Source organism: Cheilinus undulatus, linkage group 12 (assembly GCF_018320785.1).
Source record: "Cheilinus undulatus linkage group 12, ASM1832078v1, whole genome shotgun sequence".
NCBI classification, from domain to species: Eukaryota; Metazoa; Chordata; class Actinopteri; order Labriformes; family Labridae; genus Cheilinus; species Cheilinus undulatus.
Window position 1 is genome coordinate 50,861,215 of NC_054876.1, and position 22,823 is coordinate 50,884,037.

At 42.6% G+C, this 22,823-nt stretch overlaps 1 protein-coding gene across 2 annotated transcripts in view; it reads left to right on the forward strand.

Moving 5' to 3' along the window:
• LOC121519340 (hexokinase-2-like) overlaps positions 1-22,823 on the forward strand; it is a 67,763-nt gene that overhangs the window by 27,988 nt on the left and 16,952 nt on the right. For both annotated transcript variants that reach the window (XM_041802241.1, XM_041802240.1), the window contains exons 2-3: positions 4,491-4,598; positions 19,749-19,911. In XM_041802241.1, the coding sequence (XP_041658175.1) occupies positions 4,491-4,598; positions 19,749-19,911 (271 nt within the window). The remainder of the gene's footprint in view (positions 1-4,490; positions 4,599-19,748; positions 19,912-22,823) is intronic.

The following is a 22,823-nucleotide window of genomic DNA, read 5'->3' on the forward strand; positions in this document are numbered from 1 at the left end:
ACATGTGAACGTCTGACCCTGAGTGGGACCTCACAGGAACATGACCTCTCCATCACTCTATGCTGTCATATCTGAAGGTGAAGTTTAGGCCATGGGTCCAGCCACTAAAGCTGGAAGTCCTTAGTCAGCATTTTCACTACCTCACTTCCTCCTGACTTCAGTTTGTGGGGATTTTTCTAGACCTGGTTCCCTGAGAGAGCAGATCCCAGAACAAGAAGCTGGTTTCAAACAAAACTCGCAGATCTCCAACTCTCCGCTGTGTTCAATCATCAAATCTATGAAATAATCATGGCTGTCCTCTGGATAGGGGTGTATTTCTGTATCTGAGATCTATTAAAGTAATAGATGATTTTAAACAGGTGGAAGTGAAAGGAGACTGTTCCTCTTGAACGTTCCCGTAGTCTCTTTAAAAACCACCTGATGATTCTGCAGACAGAGGAGAGTTTTATCTTTATGCTCCTTTCTTCTCCTTCCATTTAGTCAGAAACTGAAATCTGAACCTGAACAGTGACCTGAATAATGCCGAGACATGAAAACCAAGTCTTTGTGAAGTGTTTGCCCTGGGTTTAGTCTTTCAGGCAGCATCGACCCTGCCCTACTGTTCCTGAGAAGCTCTAAAGCACAGGTGTCCAACTCGGTCACAGCAGGGGCCGGATTCTGGATTCAGGACTAACCTGAGGGTCTAACAGGGTCACCTTTTTAACCAGAAACTGTAAACCTTGTTTCACCAGGAATAACATATAAAAAAATAAACCTAGCGCTGATGAGAGTACATTTATTAGTTCAAAAACGTCAAGTTGAAATTGAAAAATAATGTTTTTGAAGGCAAATATATCAGAAAGAAAGTCAAAATCATGAGTTTAAAAGTCAAAATATGAAATAAAATTTGTAATCATGAAATTAAAAGTCAAAATATGATTCAGTTTTAGACTGTGAGTCTAAAAGGTCAAACTATGGGATTGGAGTTGAAAATATGAGGTAAAATACAAAATAATTGATTAAAAAGGTCAAAATATGACTTAAAATTTAGAATTATGAATCTTAAAGATCAAAATATTACAGAAGAAGTGAAAATTATGAGCTGAAATGCTCAAGTATGAAATTAAAAGTCAAAATCCTCAGTTTGAGTCCTGATTGTGAGATGCTGAATGGAAATATGAAATTTAAACACACATTATTTCCTGTTCCTACATTCCTGACTTCTCATCTAAATATTTTTAGATTTTGTGACTTAACAAGGAAATCTTAAACCATCAGGATAAGTTCACATTTTCATACCTGAGTAAATCTGCAGACCTCAGACTGACGGGACAGTTAGAACAGAAATATCAGATCCTCCTGTGGGCCGGGTTTAACTGCTCCATGGGCCGGATTTGGGCCCCAGGCCTTGAGTTTGACACCTGTGCTTTAAAGAACACACAGTGAAAACGTCTGGCTGTACTCTGGGGTGAAGAAATCACTTCTACCTCAGACACCTCAGAGCGAGCTTTAGCGTGGCGTCCTGTTCCACGTTTCTGTAGGACACAGAATTCAAACATCACTAAAAGCTTCTCATGCTGGCAAAGATGTTTTCACTCTTCTGCTGAGCTGCTCCAGCGTGAGGATGTGAGAGTAGACATTAAAAACTATTAAACACAAACGCAGTAAAAACTGGAGGACCTAAACGGATCAATAAAATCAGACAGAAGGATAAAAAAGCCAAAAGAAGCCAGGAGCTAAAGTTTGTTTTTAAGTTTGTGGTGTGTGTGTGTGTGTGTGTGTGTGTGTGTGTGGGGGGGGGGGGGGCCTATTTGACAGAGGGGGATAGTGGATAGAGCTGGAAGCAGGGGTGGGATAGTGGGGAGAGACATACAGGACAGGCCCACGGGCTGGATTTGAACAGGGGCTGCTCTCGTACACGCGGCGCCCTTAAACCACCCGGCCATCGGCGCCACAGGCTAACACTGTCTGACAGCACTGACGGTCCTTTGTCTGATGTGTACTGAACATTAAACAAAGAGCAGAACAATAAAATGCAAATGAAACAGCCAATGAAACATGTACCTGGACCAGCGTGTCAGATTTATGGTTATGAAGGGTCCAGAGGTGTAGAGGGACGGCAGCTGTGGGTTAGGACCATCCACAGCCTGGTCATGTAAACATGGACAGGGACGCTGACGCCAGGTTTGAACACTTTTGATACACAATGGAAGCTCCTCCCCTCTACCACATACCCACCTGTTAGCTCCATGAGCACGCCTTCATCCCTCTCTGCTTTCATCCGGCGGCATTTAAAGACAGACTTGGTAGAAATGTGTCATCCTTCGTGTGAAAAAGGAAGCAGAATCTGGGTCATAAAGATGGAAGAGAGAGGCAGAAGTAGAAATGAGGAAGCCGTTAGCTCAGAGGAGAATAGAGATCAATGTTCCAATCAATCGACACCGCTCTGTTAGTCTGATCTCTACTGAAACAACCAGAGGGGAGCTTTGGACCGTCAGACAAGACGCCACTGCTTCTCAGCAGCATCATGCTGTGGGGGTGCTTCTCAGCAGCTGGCCCTCAAGGCTTGTAAAGGTAGAGGGTAAAATGAGAGCAGAAAAATAGAGGAAGATCCCGGAGGACAGTGTTCTTCATTCTGACAGAGAACTCCAGTTTAGGAGAAGATCTTGGGGTGTTTACATTTGTAGGCATCATATATCTCAGCTGTATAAACTCTGAAATGAATTAAAATGTCTGTCTGTGATGCTGAAGAGAAATATCTCAAAGTCTTTCTGGTTTTTCTTTAGTGCTAAATGAAGATGTGTACCAACTTTTATGGCAATCTTGCCCATAGTTCTTGAGTTACTTCCATTTAGACACCGCTAATGGCTAATGTGGCTAACAGTTAAAGCAGTCAGGTCCTGTTTTTGGCCTTTTGAAGGAGACTAGAGAGGAATGGAGGCCCTTCCTGCAGGGTTAGGCCACATTTCTGAGCTTGAGAAAGTAAAATAACTGGACCCTCTTCAGGCTGTAGAGCCAATATTGATCCAAGGTGAGTCCAACAGCTGCTGGAGCACAACAAATATTTGAGCGTCATATAAGAGCGTCTGACCTGAGAGATCGCATCAATAAAGAGTCTTTATATCATTTAGTCTAGCAGGAAGTGGAGCTGTGTGTGTCTGTGGATAGATTATTGATTTATAGCTGATCACGGATTCTAGCTGGGTTTACAGGACGATGTTTGAAAGAGCCAGTCTGACCTCTGACCTCTCCAGGCTTTCAGGAGAGGGTTTACATTTCTACAGTGATCTACAGAGTTATTCCTTCTGTTTAAGATTATTATTTACCTTTTTATGCTCCTAAACATTTAGAATATGCTGGTTTTAACTGGTTTCAGTGAGTTATAAAAAAACCTTACATTAGTGAGTGATTCTTTTATTTACTTTTTTCAGGACCTGCAGTCACATGACTTCTATGGAGGCCTGGAGGGCCAAAAGACTGAACAGCTAGCATTGACCACTATGTGGAGCTACAGCCGTTTTAGTCTCTCTAAAATAACACGTCATGAAACATGAATGAAACTAGAAGGTTTGGTCTCATGGACCCTGACACAGAACCTGGATCAGTATTTTAAAGGTAGTCCCGGACAGAGGTTAGCTTAGTGATGTTTATGAACCTACAGTAGAGAGTTCTCCTCCAGGAGGAAGGTCTAGAAAAGTAGTTTGATGTTTTTGGGATGGTTTGGCTCAACAATGGTGATTTTTAGGACGTTAGGAGAGAAAGCTAATTAGCTAGTTCCTGTTAACATTACTGTGAGGATCACTGTCAGCCCTCAGTCAGTGTTCTGCTGCTCTAGTGCCACTGTCATTGTTCATGTCTGTTTCTCTGCTGGATCTTTAAGTCCGCTCAGAATGTCAACTTTTATGGGATACATTCGAATCCTTTAGTTTCCTATGAGGACCGCTGGTCTGCTGTATTCATCTCTGTCTTCTTCTTCTTCTCATCTCTGTCTTCTTTTTCTTCTCATCTCTGTCTTCTTCTTCTTCTCATCTCTGTCTTCTTTTTCTTCTCATCTCTGTCTTCTTCTTCTTCTCATCTCTGTCTTCTTCTTCTTCTCATCTCTGTCTTCTTCTTCTCATCTCTGTCTTCTTCTTCTCATCTCTGTCTTCTTCTTCTTCTCATCTCTGTCTTCTTTTTCTTCTCATCTCTGTCTTCTTCTTCTTCTCATCTCTGTCTTCTTCTTCTTCTCATCTCTGTCTTCTTCTTCTCATCTCTGTCTTCTTCTTCTTCTCATCTCTGTCTTCTTTTTCTTCTCATCTCTGTCTTCTTCTTCTTCTCATCTCTGTCTTCTTCTTCTCATCTCTGTCTTCTTCTTCTCATCTCTGTCTTCTTCTTCTCATCTCTGTCTTCTTCTTCTTCTCATCTCTGTCTTCTTCTTCTCATCTCTGTCTTCTTCTTCTCATCTCTGTCTTCTTCTTCTTCTCATCTCTGTCTTCTTCTTCTTCTCATCTCTGTCTTCTTCTTCTGTTTAGATGAGCAGCAGAGAAGCTAACGGTGGTGTCACATCCAAAAAGGCCAAAGTGAGTGGCGAAACAGCGCACCTCCACCTGGATGGCATCCCCCCGCACACGCTCAGTAAGGTAGGCCTCGTCAGAGGATGTTTGGTTTATTTAAGATCGATCGACAGGTCGATGAGTCATGAGGTCTCTACAACAGAGAGGAGGAGAAACTACAGACTTACAGATCAATCAGCTCAGGCGTTTGTCTAAAATCAGGCGTTTGTCTGAAATCAGGCGTTTGTCTAAAATCAGGCGTTTGTCTGAAATCAGGCGTTTGTCTAAAATCAGGCATTTGTTTAAAATCAGGCGTTTGTCTAAAATCAGGCGTTTGTCTAAAATCAGGCATTTGTTTAAAATCAGGCGTTTGTTTAAAGTCAGGCGTTTGTCTGAAATCAGGCGTTTGTCTAAAATCAGGCGTTTGTCTAAAATCAGGCGTTTGTCTAAAATCAGGCGTTTGTCTAAAATCAGGCATTTGTTTAAAATCAGGCGTTTGTTTAAAATCAGGCGTTTGTTTAAAATCAGGCGTTTGTTTAAAATCAGGCGTTTGTCTGAAATCAGGCGTTTGTCTAAAATCAGGCGTTTGTCTAAAATCAGGCGTTTGTCTGAAATCAGGCGTTTGTCTAAAATCAGGCGTTTGTCTAAAATCAGGTGTTTGTCTAAAATCAGGCATTTGTCTAAAATCAGGCGTTTGTCTGAAATCAGGCGTTTGTCTAAAATCAGGCGTTTGTCTAAAATCAGGTGTTTGTCTAAAATCAGGCATTTGTTTAAAATCAGGCGTTTGTTTAAAATCAGGCGTTTGTTTAAAATCAGGCGTTTGTCTAAAATCAGGCGTTTGTCTGAAATCAGGCGTTTGTCTAAAATCAGGCGTTTGTCTAAAATCAGGTGTTTGTCTAAAATCAGGCATTTGTCTAAAATCAGGCGTTTGTCTGAAATCAGGCGTTTGTCTAAAATCAGGCGTTTGTCTAAAATCAGGTGTTTGTCTAAAATCAGGCATTTGTTTAAAATCAGGCGTTTGTCTGAAATCAGGCGTTTGTCTAAAATCAGGCATTTGTTTAAAATCAGGTGTTTGTCTAAAATCAGGCATTTGTTTAAAATCAGGCGTTTGTTTAAAATCAGGCATTTGTTTAAAATCAGGCGTTTGTTTAAAGTCAGGCGTTTGTCTGAAATCAGGCGTTTGTCTAAAATCAGGCATTTGTTTAAAATCAGGCGTTTGTTTAAAATCAGGCGTTTGTTTAAAATCAGGCGTTTTCATTAAAATCAGGCGTTTGTCTAAAATCAGGCGTTTGTCTAAAATCAGGCGTTTGTCTAAAATCAGGCATTTGTTTAAAATCGGGCGTTTGTCTAAAATCGGGCATTTGTTTAAAATCAGGCGTTTGTTTAAAGTCAGGCGTTTGTCTGAAATCAGGCATTTGTTTAAAATCAGGCGTTTGTCTGAAATCAGGCATTTGTTTAAAATCAGGCGTTTGTCTAAAATCGGGCATTTGTTTAAAATCAGGCGTTTGTTTAAAGTCAGGCGTTTGTCTGAAATCAGGCGTTTGTCTAAAATCAGGCATTTGTTTAAAATCAGGCGTTTGTTTAAAATCAGGCGTTTGTTTAAAATCAGGCGTTTTCATTAAAATCAGGCGTTTGTCTAAAATCAGGCATTTGTCTAAAATCAGGCATTTGTTTAAAATCGGGCGTTTGTCTAAAATCGGGCATTTGTTTAAAATCAGGCGTTTGTTTAAAGTCAGGCGTTTGTCTGAAATCAGGCATTTGTTTAAAATCAGGCGTTTGTCTGAAATCAGGCATTTGTTTAAAATCAGGCGTTTGTCTAAAATCAGGCGTTTGTCTGAAATCAGGCGTTTGTCTGAAATCAGGCGTTTGTCTGAAATCAGGCGTTTGTCTAAAATCAGGCATTTGTTTAAAATCAGGCGTTTGTCTGAAATCAGGCGTTTGTCTAAAATCAGGCGTTTGTCTGAAATCAGGCGTTTGTCTAAAATCAGGCGTTTGTCTAAAATCAGGCATTTGTTTAAAATCAGGCGTTTGTCTGAAATCAGGCGTTTGTCTAAAATCAGGCGTTTGTCTAAAATCAGGCATTTGTTTAAAATCAGGCGTTTGTCTAAAATCAGGCGTTTGTTTAAAATCAGGCGTTTGTCTAAAATCAGGCGTTTGTCTAAAATCAGGCGTTTGTCTAAAATCAGGCGTTTGTTTAAAATCAGGCGTTTGTCTAAAATCAGGCATTTGTCTAAAATCAGGCATTTGTCTAAAATCAGGCGTTTGTTTAAAATCAGGCGTTTGTCTGAAATCAGGCGTTTGTCTGAAATCAGGCATTTGTCTAAAATCAGGAAGGAAGCGTTTCAGACCAGAGAAGGTTAGAAACAATGACATCAGCACATAAAACAGTTTCAACACTAAAGATGAACTCCCATAAATATTAAAGCCTCAGCACACATTTACACATCATCTAATAAACCAATCAGTTATTTCCAGGAATTTATCGTTACCATGGAGACAACAACAACAGAATGTTTAGAGATTTGTGTGTGGACAAGATTAAAGTTGAATAAATTTAATTTAATAAAATAAAGTTGAGAATGAATGAAATTTAAGTGGTTATTTTTACCATTTAAGGCCTTAATTTTACCGTATTAAAGTTGGGATTTAACGATATTTAAGACCATAATTTTACCAGATAAAAGTTGGGATTTAACGATATTTAAGACCATAATTTTACCAGATAAAAGTTGGGATTTAACGATATTTAAGACCATAATTTTACCAGATAAAAGTTGGGATTTAATGATATTTAAGACCATAATTTTACCAGATAAAAGTTGGGATTTAACGATATTTAAGACCATAATTTTACCAGATAAAAGTTGGGATTTAATGATATTTAAGACCATAATTTTACCAGATAAAAGTTGGGATTTAATGATATTTAAGACCATAATTTTACCAGATAAAAGTTGGGATTTAATGATATTTAAGACCATAATTTTACCAGATAAAAGTTGGGATTTAACGATATTTAAGACCATAATTTTACCAGATAAAAGTTGGGATTTAATGATATTTAAGGCCATAATTTTACCAGATTAAATCTGGGATTTAATGAGGTTAAAGTCTCAGTTGTATAAGATTAGTGTCATACATTTAGATGAATAAAGTTGTCCTTTTATTAGATTAAAGTTTTAGTTTTACATGATTGAAGTCTTAATTGTGTCAGATTTAAGTTATAATTATGGTCCTCAGACTCCTTCTAGCTGTTGTATCTGCTCCGTTTCTTTCTTCTTCTTCTTATTTCACCAGCTCTTTGAATCTTAATTTGACCCCCTAAACATGCTCAAAAACTCACCAAAATTGGCACACACCTCAGATTTGGCGATTTGGCGATTTATTTTATGTGATAAAATAAAAAAATTAACCCCAAACATGCCAAAATGTGCTCTCTAGCGCCACCTAGGCACACTAAAACGGCCCTCACGGCCAGTAGGAATGTCGTAGAGAGATCAAACCAACGTTGAAACGTTCGTCTCATCGAGACCCACAAATCACGCACTGATACCCCTAACCTATCTCAAACAGGAAGCCGGCAATTTGCCTTTCAAAATAAAATTTTCCAGGAAAAAAGGGCTCCGAACAAAATATATCTTCTCCTAGGCCGTAAATGGTACCAGCTTGAAACTCACAGAGAAGACACACTAGGCCATGCTGATCAAAAGTTCTGAACCAATTTGTTTCTCGAACGGTTTCCGAAAACCAAGCCCTCAAAGTTGGTCAACCCCAAGGAGCCCTCCCTGCTGCTCCCATTCAAATGAATGGGGGGGATAAAATACAGCTCCACACAACCTGTGGTAGTTAGGCCTCTACACAAAAAACCAAAGGTCCTACAGCTTTAAAAATGACATGGATGGATTCCTTACAAAATTTACCACAAAAATATCTTATTTTTAGAGAGATTTGGTCCAAATTGTGGCATCTGTGAGGGGAGATTCAAAAAAATTTCAGTCAATTTCACTCCTGATCAAGACAGCAGTTAGTGATGATGTCATCCACTGATTGACAGATGAAAGCAGCTAGTATGCAGGCATTAGTTACCATGGCAACCGGGCAGACACAGAGGGCGGGGCTGAGCTCATGAGCTCTGATCACGCACACACACGGAGCTGTTCCAATAAAGCAGCCCATTTAAAGGTACAGTGTGTAGAATTTGGCTGCATTTGGCCGAACAGAAAAGTGTACATGGGATATAATGTTTATATATCTATGTGAAGGATGTTAAAATCAGTGCACAATCATCCCCTTTAAACTTAAGTTTTCTTTTTACAAAATTAGAAAAAAGTTTTATAAATTTACATTACCACGGGTCGCCCTCACGGAGGCTGCCATATTGAACCGCCATGTTGTCTACGGCAACGTTTTGGGGACAGAAAGAGCGAAACGCGATTTTTAAATACGAACCTGCCCGCCGGTCCTGAAAGCTACCTGGAAGGCAGCTGGAGAAGAAGACTGACCTATGACCTATAAAAATAATGGTTACAAAAATGAATGAATAAACCCTCACCTCGTCACTGCTGTAAATGATGTCCGGCTCACCATCCTTTTTGGTCTTCACAGGCTCTCGTCGCCTAGTGATGTGACGTTTTGGTAACAGATCGGCTCATTCTAAAATCTGAACGCTAGATGACGCTAAAATGCCAAATTCTACACACTGTCCCTTTAAGCAAGGCTTTAAGAGGAATGAGACTGTGGGTGGCTTCTCATCCACATACAGTCCCCCATAAAGAGCCACACATATATCCCATATGACGTGAATGGGAGAGATGGTGCATTTGTGTGTGTGTGTGTTAGCGCACAAAGCGCACATGAGTGTGTGTTTGTGTGTCTTACAGATGCAGGTTGTTTGAACATTACAATAAGCTTACCGCTCAGCTTACTGTGAGGTGAGGTTTAAAAAAATTGCAGTAATTTTCACTCTGGATGAGGACAGGTGATGATGTCACTCACTGATTGACAGTTCAGTGCAGCTGGTCATGTGACTCACTGAAGGCGGGAAAATGTAATGTGTAAAACACACCCATGATAAAGTCTGAGGCTCCTGACAGAGCTGCAGGGACACCTCAGTCTGACTTTGAGCAGGTCAAAGGGTCAAAGAGGGACGAAACCCTCAAAGTGGAGGTCAAACGGGCATGAGGGACGTGCGACAGACCGAGGACCCGTCCAATGCTGCTTGCAGCTTTAATTTTAAAAGTTGTTTTTAAAATGATAATTTTAAGATTGTAAAACTGGATGAAAATCATGAGATGAACGTTTTCCTCCTCCAGGATTCTGCTGAATTTTCATCGATAGCTCTGAGAGTTGATTTCTCTGTTTAAATCCATAATTTTACAAGATTAATGCCAAATTTCACTTTTTAACAGTGCAAATCTCCAGGATTAAATCCTAACGCTAAGACAGTTAAGTTTTAAATTTATCAGATGAAATTCTGACTTATCTTTTCTTTAAGCCTTAGTTGTTTTACATTTATACCTTTAGAGGTTTGGAGAATAAATTTGTAAAACTGCAGGATGAAAGATGTTAATTTATCAGATTAAGATTTAAACATTTTATTTAAAAATGTAGAGTCTTAATTTTACACAGACAACGTCTAAATCTGTGAAGTAGCACATAATCTATAATCTATGTGGGGTTATCCTGAGATTAAAGTCTGAAATTATCCAGAACTTTTCAAAGGTTAAATCTGTAAATAACTGCCGACTATTTTCATCTTTACTGTCAAACTATCAGAGATTATTCTGATTATTTCTCCATTTTTTACCAGTGAATTCTGTCCTTTAAATGCAGGGATTTTCTTCTTTGACTGCTTTTACTTTCAAACCTTAGAGAACTAAAATATCAGGTTTTCACTCCCTTTAATCCTGAAATTTTAACGTTTTTAGACTCATGCCTTCTGCATCTGAGATTTACTGTAGCTTTAAAGAAGAACATTCATCAGAAGTCATAACTTTATAAATGGCGTGATCTCTCTGACTTCCTGGACGCCGCCGTGTCCCCTCGTGTGAAGAATCATGTGTCAGGGAGTCCCAGCTGCTGCAGGGAGGATTCTCAGATGAGGAAATGACAGATTTTATTTCTGAGTCATGAAGGAGGATCTGAGTCTTTGTCTCTGTGGTCTGGTTCCTGTAATCCAGGTCCTGACCACCGTCTACGCCGCTCCATCCTCCACCTTTATCCTGATATCTGAAGAATGCTTCCAGGAAGTTTCGTCAAACTTTGCGCCAATGTCCGCTCTGACTCAAGGATGGACTGATTAGATTTTTGGAGGTCAAAGGTCAAGGTTATTGAGCCTCATGTGATGTTTTTCTGACCCAAACTTCCTGACCTAAAGACTCATCAGCATGTTTTAACGACTCCTGCAGAAAAAGAAGAGCAAACCTTCAGATCAGCCTCTCAGTGAAGTTTCTAGAGGAACTCGTCTGATTTTAGTGCTGCTGCAGAAATCTGCAGCTTCAGAGTCCTGATGGAGGAATGAAGTCCGCCCTGAACCAGCATGTAGGGACAAGAGGCTGACAGAGAGGATCATGGGAGGAGGCGGGAACAGAGTGACGACACAGAGAGAGACCTGAGCCAGCATGTCAGTGGAAAATCACTGCAGCTCACTAGAGACCAGGATAGAGAGGGGTGGTGTTTGTTTGAACCCTGAGCCGGTCCCAGACCTGATCCTGAGGCTGCCGCTGGGATTAAGTCCAGGATTATTGTGAAATAAAGGGAGAACTATCTGTAGAGTTCATTTAACAACAGCAACCACTGGAAACAGCTGCTGTCTGAGTTCAGCGCCACGTACGGGACCCTGAGCAGAGCCGACACCCGTCCTGGACTAGAGGGTAGCCCTGTAGACAGACCCCAACGTTTCTGGGCTATGATCGCTGAAATAATGACCAAAACCATCCGTACATTTTCTACCCTGCTTCCTCTAGACCAGGGACGTCAGACTCAGTCACAGCAGGGGCCGGATTCTGGATCCGGGTCTAACCTGAGGGCCTAACTGGACCAAAAGTTCACAGAGACTGTCAACCTCATCTTCACCGCTGACAAATGATAGGATAAAAAACTAAACACTTGATAATGATTCTGGCTTACATAAAAGTCTAAATTTAAAATTATGATTTCTAACATAAAAAATAACACTCAAAATCACGAGTTTACCAGGTCAGAATATGAGATAAATCCAACATTTAGAGTTTAAAAGGTGAAAATATAAGATCATAAGATTTACATTTATGAATCAAAAAGGGCAATGTTTGGGATTAAAGTGATTCTGAGGTGAAAATGTTAAGATTTGAGAAAAAAATCTAAATCAAGAGATCAGAAAGGTGAAAATATGAGACAGAATTAAGAATCAAGAGATTTAAAGGTTTAAAATATAAGAAACAATTCTAAATTATGAGTTTTTAATATCAAAATATGAGACAAAATTAAAAATATTGAATTATAAATGTCCAAAGATGAGAGCAAAATCTAAGATTTTAAATCCAAAAGGTCAATATTTAGGATTAAAATTCAAAGTTAGGAGTTGAAAATATCAGAATATGAGCTGGAAATTAAAACATGAATTTAGAGGTCAAAACCTCAACTGAAGGTCAAAAACGTGAGAAAACACAAATCTGCACACTGGTGGACCAGTTCTACCAAAACCCTGACCTGGTGGACCAGTTCTACTAAAACCTTATCTGGTGGACCGGGTCTAACTGTGCTAAGGGGCCTGAGCAGGAAGAGACCCAGATCCAACCCCATTAAAGGCCGGGTCAGAGCTGGAGATCCTGGGTACAGTCCTACGGGCTGAAGCGCTCTGAGACACAGAACCATGTTCCACCTTTTTACCGTCCCTCATATCCAGAACTAGGTCCTTTATCTGGGGTCCAGTCCACGTCCAGTCTTCAGTCTGTAAGATCAGGTCTGGTTCTGAACAGGAAGTCTTCTTCAGTTTAAGACGGTAGAAGAAGTTAAAAGCGGTAAAGAGGAAGAGATGAAAGACCAGAATCAGGACTAGAGTCTGCAACAGTCTGACTGTCCTCGTTAATCTTTTTTTCCTCTCAGACTTCAGAGATGAAGACAGACCCAGCTCCTGACTTTGACCATCTCTGAAGCTGCAGTCCTCCTCACCTCCTAGTCATCACCTCTGTGCTGTACATGCACAGGGAGTTTATTTCCCAGAATTCCTCACTGCTTTTATCATCGTGTGAATCAGAGTTCTCAGGGCTGTTGAGACTTGTCTGAGGGTTTTATTGGTGCAGACTCAGATGTAAACTCCCTCAGATGATGAAACAGGCTCCGTCTGTGGAAACACCTGAAACCTGCAGACATGTCTGCTCCACAACCTGGTCCTCCTCTAGACCTGGGCTGGTCCTCTGTGCTGGTCCTCTGTGCCGGTTCTCTGGGCTGGTTCTCTGGGCTGGTCCTCTGGGCTGGTCCTCTGTGCCGGTTCTCTGGGCTGGTTCTCTGGGCTGGTCCTCTGGGCTGGTCCTCTGTGCTGGTTCTCTGGGCTGGTCCTCTGTGCCGGTTCTCTGGGCCGATCCTCTGTTGTGGTCCTCTGTGCTGGTCCTCTGTGCTGGTCCTCTGGGCTGGTCCTCTGGGCTGGTCCTCTGTGCCGGTTCTCTGTGCTGGTTCTCTGTGCCGGTCCTCTGTTGTGGTTCTCTGTGCTGGTCCTCTGGGCCGGTCCTCTGTGCCGGTTCTCTGTGCCGGTTCTCTGTGCCGGTCCTCTGGGCCGGTTCTCTGGGCTGGTCCTCTGTGCTGGTTCTCTGGGCTGGTCCTCTGTGCCGGTTCTCTGGGCCGATCCTCTGTTGTGGTCCTCTGTGCTGGTCCTCTGGGCTGGTTCTCTGGGCTGGTCCTCTGTGCTGGTTCTCTGGGCTGGTCCTCTGTGCCGGTTCTCTGGGCCGATCCTCTGTTGTGGTCCTCTGTGCTGGTCCTCTGTGCTGGTCCTCTGTGCTGGTCCTCTGGGCTGGTCCTCTGGGCTGGTCCTCTGTGCCGGTTCTCTGTGCTGGTTCTCTGTGCCGGTCCTCTGTTGTGGTCCTCTGTGCTGGTCCTCTGTGCCGGTTCTCTGGGCTGGTTCTCTGGGCTGGTCCTCTGGGCTGGTTCTCTGGGCTGGTCCTCTGTGCCGGTTCTCTGGGCCGATCCTCTGTTGTGGTCCTCTGTGCTGGTCCTCTGGGCTGGTTCTCTGGGCTGGTCCTCTGTTGTGGTCCTCTGTGCTGGTCCTCTGGGCTGGTTCTCTGGGCTGGTCCTCTGTTGTGGTCCTCTGTGCTGGTCCTCTGGGCTGGTCCTCTGGGCTGGTCCTCTGGGCTGGTCCTCTGTGCCGGTTCTCTGTGCTGGTTCTCTGTGCCGGTCCTCTGTTGTGGTTCTCTGTGCTGGTCCTCTGGGCCGGTCCTCTGTGCCGGTTCTCTGTGCCGGTTCTCTGTGCCGGTCCTCTGGGCCGGTTCTCTGGGCTGGTCCTCTGTGCTGGTTCTCTGGGCTGGTCCTCTGTGCCGGTTCTCTGGGCCGATCCTCTGTTGTGGTCCTCTGTGCTGGTCCTCTGGGCTGGTTCTCTGGGCTGGTCCTCTGTTGTGGTCCTCTGTGCTGGTCCTCTGTGCTGGTCCTCTGGGCTGGTCCTCTGGGCTGGTCCTCTGTGCCGGTTCTCTGTGCTGGTTCTCTGTTGTGGTTCTCTGTGCTGGTCCTCTGTGCCGGTTCTCTGTGCCGGTTCTCTGTGTCGGTTCTCTGTGCCGGTCCTCTGGGCCGGTTCTCTGGGCTGGTCCTCTGTGCTGGTTCTCTGGGCTGGTCCTCTGTGCCGGTTCTCTGGGCCGATCCTCTGTTGTGGTCCTCTGTGCTGGTCCTCTGGGCTGGTCCTCTGTGCCGGTTCTCTGTGCTGGTTCTCTGTGCCGGTCCTCTGTTGTGGTTCTCTGTGCTGGTCCTCTGGGCCGGTCCTCTGTGCCGGTTCTCTGTGCCGGTTCTCTGTGCCGGTCCTCTGGGCCGGTCCTCTGTTGTGGTCCTCTGTGCTGGTCCTCTGTGCTGGTCCTCTGTGCCGGTCCTCTGTGCCGGTCCTCTGTGCCGGTTCTCTGTGCCGGTCCTCTGGGCCGGTCCTCTGTGCCGGTCCTCTGTGCCGGTCCTCTGTTGTGGTTCTCTGTGCTGGTCCTCTGGGCCGGTCCTCTGTGCCGTTCCTCTGTGCCGGTTCTCTGGGCCGGTCCTCTGGGCCGGTCCTCTGGGCCGGTCCTCTGGGCCGGTCCTCTGTGCCGGTCCTCTGTGCTGGTTCTCTGTGCTGGTCCTCTGGGCCGGTCCTCTGTGCCGTTCCTCTGTGCCGGTTCTCTGTGCCGGTCCTCTGGGCCGGTCCTCTGGGCCGGTCCTCTGTGCCGGTCCTCTGTTGTGGTTCTCTGTGCTGGTCCTCTGGGCCGGTCCTCTGTGCCGGTCCTCTGTTGTGGTTCTCTGTGCTGGTCCTCTGGGCCGGTCCTCTGTGCCGGTCCTCTGGGCCGGTCCTCTGTTGTGGTCCTCTGTGCTGGTCCTCTGTGCCGGTCCTCTGTGCCGGTCCTCTGTTGTGGTTCTCTGTGCCGGTTCTCTGTGCCGGTCCTCTGTTGTGGTTCTCTGTGCCGGTCCTCTGTTGTGGTTCTCTGTGCCGGTTCTCTGTGCCGGTCCTCTGTGCCGGTCCTCTGGGCCGGTCCTCTGTTGTGGTCCTCTGTGCTGGTCCTCTGTGCCGGTCCTCTGTGCCGGTCCTCTGTTGTGGTTCTCTGTGCCGGTCCTCTGTTGTGGTTCTCTGTGCTGGTTCTCTGTGCCGGTCCTCTGTTGTGGTTCTCTGTGCCGGTCCTCTGTTGTGGTTCTCTGTGCCGGTTCTCTGTGCCGGTCCTCTGTGCCGGTCCTCTGTTGTGGTCCTCTGTGCCGGTCCTCTGTGCCGGTCCTCTGTTGTGGTTCTCTGTGCCGGTCCTCTGTTGTGGTTCTCTGTGCCGGTCCTCTGTTGTGGTTCTCTGTGCTGGTTCTCTGTGCCGGTCCTCTGTGCCGGTCCTCTGGGCCGGTCCTCTGTTGTGGTCCTCTGTGCTGGTCCTCTGTGCCGGTCCTCTGTTGTGGTTCTCTGTGCTGGTTCTCTGGGCCGGTCCTCTGTTGTGGTTCTCTGTGCTGGTCCTCTGGGCCGGTCCTCTGTGCCGGTCCTCTGTGCCGGTCCTCTGGGCCGGTCCTCTGTTGTGGTTCTCTGTGCTGGTCCTCTGGGCCGGTCCTCTGTGCCGGTCCTCTGGGCCGGTCCTCTGTTGTGGTCCTCTGTGCTGGTCCTCTGTGCCGGTCCTCTGTGCCGGTCCTCTGTTGTGGTTCTCTGTGCCGGTCCTCTGTTGTGGTTCTCTGTGCTGGTCCTCTGGGCCGGTCCTCTGTGCCGGTCCTCTGGGCCGGTCCTCTGTTGTGGTCCTCTGTGCTGGTCCTCTGTGCCGGTCCTCTGTTGTGGTTCTCTGTGCCGGTCCTCTGTTGTGGTTCTCTGTGCCGGTCCTCTGTTGTGGTTCTCTGTGCCGGTTCTCTGTGCCGGTCCTCTGTGCCGGTCCTCTGTTGTGGTCCTCTGGACTGGTCCTCTGGACTGGTCCTCTGGTCCTCTGCATGTAGTCCTGGTTTACACTCGCTCTGACTGAAAACACCATCAGCCTCCGTCCCTGAAGATGACATCCTCCTCCGTTTATCAGTGTTTACGTTTATGTCTGCTGTGCTGTTTCACAAGTGAGCATTAGCATTAGCATTAGCATTAGCCTTTAGCATTAGCATTAGCCCTCAGTTTAAAAGAGAACTGGGACACCCTTCAGCTGATGTGGACTTGCAAAAACAAGGGGAGGGGCTAAGAAAAGGTCTGAGGGGGAGGAATGTGATTGGCTGTTAGAGTCAGTATCTGATGCAGGCATTAAAACAAATGATCAGAAACCATGAAACCTCTGCTGTAAATATTCCTGGGTCAGTCGGTTTCATGGCTGTGAGTCATCAGGACCTAAAATCTTTATTTTAGAGATTTATTTTATCAAAAGTACAAAACTTCAACTAACAGTCCATCTGTCATTAGGAGGAGAGGAATAAATAGTCAGAGGAGCGGGCAGAGTCCTTCATCACCACTCAGACTGAAACCAGTAGAGGGGGTCCAGGACTGCATCTTTGTTTGTGTGGAACCAGAACAGGACCAAATCCCAGAGTTTAGACCTCTGCTATCAGGAGAACCCTGGCAGGCTGCAGGGCTGGGATTTTCCACTTTTAAAGGAAGCAGAAAAACAGGAAGAGAAGCGTGGATTGTTGCTGCCATCTCCAGAGAATCATTAAAGACTGAACCGGCCGCGGCCTCTTCCTGCAGAAAAACCTTCTAAAATCTGCTGAAGCAGCAGGAGCAGAACCACACACGTCCGAGCCAGTCTGTCTGAATTCTGGCTGAAAACTTCTCATTAAAGCACTTTCTCTCAGCTATCCCAGATAAACTTTTATTCCATGATTAAAACGCTGAAAAAGTCTTGGATTTCTTTAATAACTCCATTTCTAAAGCAGCTGGGAGCTGGGCTCATCCTGAAGCTCTCCTACAGAGAGAGGAGACTCAGCTGTGATGTTCAGGAGGAGGAAACCAGCAGCCTGAAATGTTACCCATCATCAGCACGGAGTCAAAGATCTCTGTGCTACCGCATCATCAAGGATATCTTTATTATCCCTGAGGGGCAATTTGCTTCACAGCCAGCAGTACCATACAAGCAATTTCACCCACAAAAGGAATAAAATAAAAGTTCATACACATAGGAAACATTCAAAGACACAGGAAACACTGGCAATGGCATCAAAATAAATAAGTCCTGGGCAAATTTCACCTTGAACTTTTGAAAAGGCTAATGGCAGTCAGGATAAAAGCTTTCTTCAGTCTGATTGTCTCGTATGAAGGACATACCTGCGTCCAGAAGGGAGCAGCGTGAACTCCTTAAAGAGTGGATGGTCTGGTTCACCAAGGATGGACTGGGCTTTTTTAAGAGATCTGAGTTTGAATACGTCAGTCAGATCACTCAGAGTAGTGCCTGCAATTTTGCAGCAGGTTTTAACTAAGCCTAGCAGCCGATTTTTGTTTTTCAGATGAAGTGAACCATGAAAACAGAAAAAAGAGAATGTAAGAACAGATTCAATAAAACAAGAATAAAACATTTTCAGAAAAACACTGTCCACGTTAAAATTCCTAAGCTTATGATAAAAATACACTCTTTGGTTAATTTTCTTGCAGACAGCATCTCCCTGAGGCTCCAAGCTCATTCTGTCATCCACAACAGTACCCAGGTATCAATACTGGCTCACCCTCTCCACAGACTGTTCATTAATCAACACAGGAGAGATGGCAGCAGGATTCTTCCTAAAATCCAGCCATTTCTTTTGTTTTTAAAACATTAATCTTTAAAAAGGATTTGTCACACCATTCAATGAAATCAGTTAAAAGAGGACCATGATCTGGATCATCGTTAGAGAGAAGAGACACAATCAGAGTCATCAGCAAATTAATAATGTGTCGCTTCTCCTACTGACTCTGACATTCGTTTGTGTTTAACACAGATAACAGCAGATCTACCTGTTAAATATCTATGATCAGGCCTCCTTTTTATCAGGAGTAACCGAGGCTTTGTTTTTGTTTTTTACATATAAAATCAGTCCCAGAGTAATTCAGTGATATTTATTTTAGAGTCTAAAACAGGGGTGTCAAACTCAAGGCCCGGGGGCCAAATCTGGCCCGTGGTTCAGTTCTACCCGGCCCACCAGATCCTATCATATTTCTATTAGAACTGGTCCACCAGTATGAGGTCTGCAGATTTCCTCCAGTATAAAAATGTGAACTAAACCTGGATGATTACATCCTCGCTGAGCCATAAAAACAGAGAAAGAAAAGAGTGAAAATAAAAGTCAGGAACGAAGGAGGAATCTGTTTTCTTTATAGTTTCAATTTTGCATCTCACAGTTATGACTAAAAGTTTTAGATTCAGAATTTGACATTAAATCCTAGTTTGACCTTTTTAAGTCATGACTTTGACTTGTATCTCATGTTTGACCTTTTTCAACTCCTAATTTTGACTTTTATCAATTTTTTTTTACCTTTAAAACCCATGATTTATAATATTGTTTCATATTTTGACTTTTAAAACTCATGAATTTGAATTTAATCCATATTTTAACATTTTAAACTCACAATTTCTATATTTATCTCACATTTTGATTGTTAAATGTCATGACTTTCAATTTTTTCTCAGTTTTGCTGACCATTTCAACTTCTAACTTTGACTTTTAGCTCTTTTTTTTTACCTTTATAACTCATGATTTTGAATTTTATTTCATATTTTGACTTAAAATCATGGTTTCAGAATTCTATCTCATATTTTGCCTTTTAAAAACATTATTTTGACTTTAAATGTCGTGTTTTTACCTTTAAAACTTGTAAGTTTGACTATTTAACTCAGATGTTGAGTTTTTAACTTAGCATGTTTACCTTTTGAAATAAAAATAGGATATGATCTGGTGGGCTGGGTATAACTGCACCCTGGGCCGATTTAGGCCCCCGGGCCTTGGGTTTGACACCCCTGGTCTAAAGCGTCACTGTAAACAGAGATGTTGATGCCACAGGTCTCACATCTAGTTAGCTGATTTTACCTCAGACATGAACACTACCTCTCAGTGCTGTTAGGATCCTCATCAGCCTCAGGGTCTTTAAAAACCTGGACCTGTAACTGGAAGGACCACGTCCTCATTCAGCTGTTAGTGTTTTCTGCCACGTGTGTGAGCCGAACGTCTGCAGAGCGCCATGATGATAACAGATGATAATAGTTATCAGAGTAGCTGCTGTAGCTGGGCTCTTCCTGTGGTCAGGGACTGAAACAAAGGTGAACCAAACCAGACCATGCTAATCAATGCTAATGTTTGTAGTCTCTGACATTTCAGCACAACCTCACAGTTCAGTCAGCTGAAGCAGTAGAGGCGGAAATACTGCCACCTGCTGGATAAACTCTTTAATGCTGATGTAAAGCAGGAGGCAGCATCACTCCTCCAGCTCTGCTCTCCTTCAGGATGGATTTAACTGAACTCTGGGGATGTTCAGAGACCTGGAGAGGTTTCTGTCTTAGATGGAGTGTTCTTTGGTCTTCATGGTGTAATGGTAGCCAGGAATACTGATGAACCAGTGACTTGACCTTCCAGACTCAGGTGTCTTTCTACTACAGTCACTGGAGTTTGGGAGGAAACCATTGTATTCTTTGTGTACCTGTGCAGGTTCAGGTGTACCTGGATCCGTTCTGTCTGTCTGAGGAGAAGCTGCATCAGGTTTCTGCTCAGCTGAAGAGAGACATGATCAAAGGTTTGGGGAAACACACACACCACAAAGCACCCGTGAAGATGCTGCCGACCTTCGTCAGAGCCACACCAGACGGCACAGGTAGGAGGTCCTCTATCACAGAAGAAACCAGAGTCTACCTCTGCTTTAACCTCCCTCTGATCCAGACTAAGACTGGACCCTGATCCCCGTATCTATGACTATAGATACAGTATACAGCTATTATAAACCTGATCCCCGTAGATCTATGACTATAGATACAGTATACAGCTATTATAAACCTGATCCCCGTAGATCTATGACTATAGATACAGTATACAGCTATTATAAACCTGATCCCCGTAGATCTATGACTATAGATACAGTATACAGCTATTATAAACCTGATCCCTGTAGATCTATGACTATAGATACAGTATACAGCTATTATAAACATGATCCCTGTAGATCTATGACTATAGATACAGTATACAGCTATTATAAACATTATCCCCATAGATCTATAACTATAGATACAGTATACAGCTATTATAAACCTGAACCCTGTAGATCTATGACTATAGATACAGTATACAGCTATTATAAACATGATCCCCGTAGATCTATGACTATAGATACAGTATACAGCAGTTATATACCTTATCCCCATAGATCTATAACTATAGATACAGTATACAGCAGTTATAAACCTTATCCCCATAGATCTATGACTATAGATACAGTATACAGCTATTATAAACATGATCCCTGTAGATCTATGACTATAGATACAGTATACAGCAGTTATAAACCTTATCCCCATAGATCTATGACTATAGATACAGTATACAGCAGTTATAAACCTTATCCCCATAGATCTATGACTATAGATACAGTATACAGCTATTATAAACATGATCCCTGTAGATCTATGACTATAGATACAGTATACAGCTATTATAAACATGATCCCTGTAGATCTATGACTATAGATACAGTATACAGCTATTATAAACATGATCCCTGTAGATCTATGACTATAGATACAGTATACAGCTATTATAAACCTGATCCCCGTAGATCTATGACTATAGATACAGTATACAGCTATTATAAACATGATCCCCGTAGATCTATGACTATAGATACAGTATACAGTGACTGTAAACCTTATCCCCATAGATCTATGACTATAGATACAGTATACAGCTATTATAAACATGATCCCTGTAGATCTATGACTATAGATACAGTATACAGCTATTATAAACATGATCCCTGTAGATCTATAACTATAGATACAGTATACAGCAGTTATAAACCTGATCCCTGTAGATCTATAACTATAGATACAGTATACAGCAGTTATAAACCTGATCCCCATAGATCTATAACTATAGATACAGTATACAGCAGTTATATACCTTATCCCCATAGATCTATAACTATAGATACAGTATACAGCAGTTATATACCTGATCCCCATAGATCTATAACTATAGATACAGTATACAGCAGTTATATACCTTATCCCCATAGATCTATAACTATAGATACAGTATACAGCAGTTATATACCTGATCCCCATAGATCTATAACTATAGATACAGTATACAGCAGTTATATACCTTATCCCCATAGATCTATAACTATAGATACAGTATACAGCAGTTATATACCTTATCCCCATAGATCTATAACTATAGATACAGTATACAGCTATTATAAACATGATCCCTGTAGATCTATAACTATAGATACAGTATACAGCTATTATAAACATGATCCCTGTAGATCTATGACTATAGATACAGTATACAGCTATTATAAACCTGATCCCTGTAGATCTATGACTATAGATACAGTATACAGCTATTATAAACCTGATCCCTGTAGATCTATGACTATAGATACAGTATACAGCTATTATAAACATGATCCCTGTAGATCTATGACTATAGATACAGTATACAGCTATTATAAACATGATCCCTGTAGATCTATAACTATAGATACAGTATACAGCAGTTATATACCTTATCCCCATAGATCTATAACTATAGATACAGTATACAGCAGTTATATACCTTATCCCCATAGATCTATAACTATAGATACAGTATACAGCAGTTATAAACCTGATCCCTGTAGATCTATAACTATAGATACAGTATACAGCAGTTATAAACCTGATCCCTGTAGATCTATAACTATAGATACAGTATACAGCAGTTATATACCTTATCCCCATAGATCTATAACTATAGATACAGTATACAGCTATTATAAACCTGATCCCCGTAGATCTATAACTATAGATACAGTATACAGCAGTTATAAACCTGATCCCTGTAGATCTATAACTATAGATACAGTATACAGCTATTATAAACCTGATCCCTGTAGATCTATAACTATAGATACAGTATACAGCTATTATAAACCTGATCCCTGTAGATCTATAACTATAGATACAGTATACAGCAGTTATATACCTTATCCCCATAGATCTATAACTATAGATACAGTATACAGCTATTATAAACATGATCCCTGTAGATCTATAACTATAGATACAGTATACAGCAGTTATAAACCTGATCCCTGTAGATCTATAACTATAGATACAGTATACAGCAGTTATATACCTTATCCCCATAGATCTATAACTATAGATACAGTATACAGCAGTTATATACCTTATCCCCATAGATCTATAACTATAGATACAGTATACAGCAGTTATATACCTTATCCCCATAGATCTATAACTATAGATACAGTATACAGCAGTTATAAACCTGATCCCTGTAGATCTATAACTATAGATACAGTATACAGCAGTTATATACCTTATCCCCATAGATCTATAACTATAGATACAGTATACAGCAGTTATATACCTTATCCCCATAGAACTATAACTATAGATACAGTATACAGCAGTTATATACCTTATCCCCATAGATCTATAACTATAGATACAGTATACAGCAGTTATATACCTTATCCCCATAGAACTATAACTATAGATA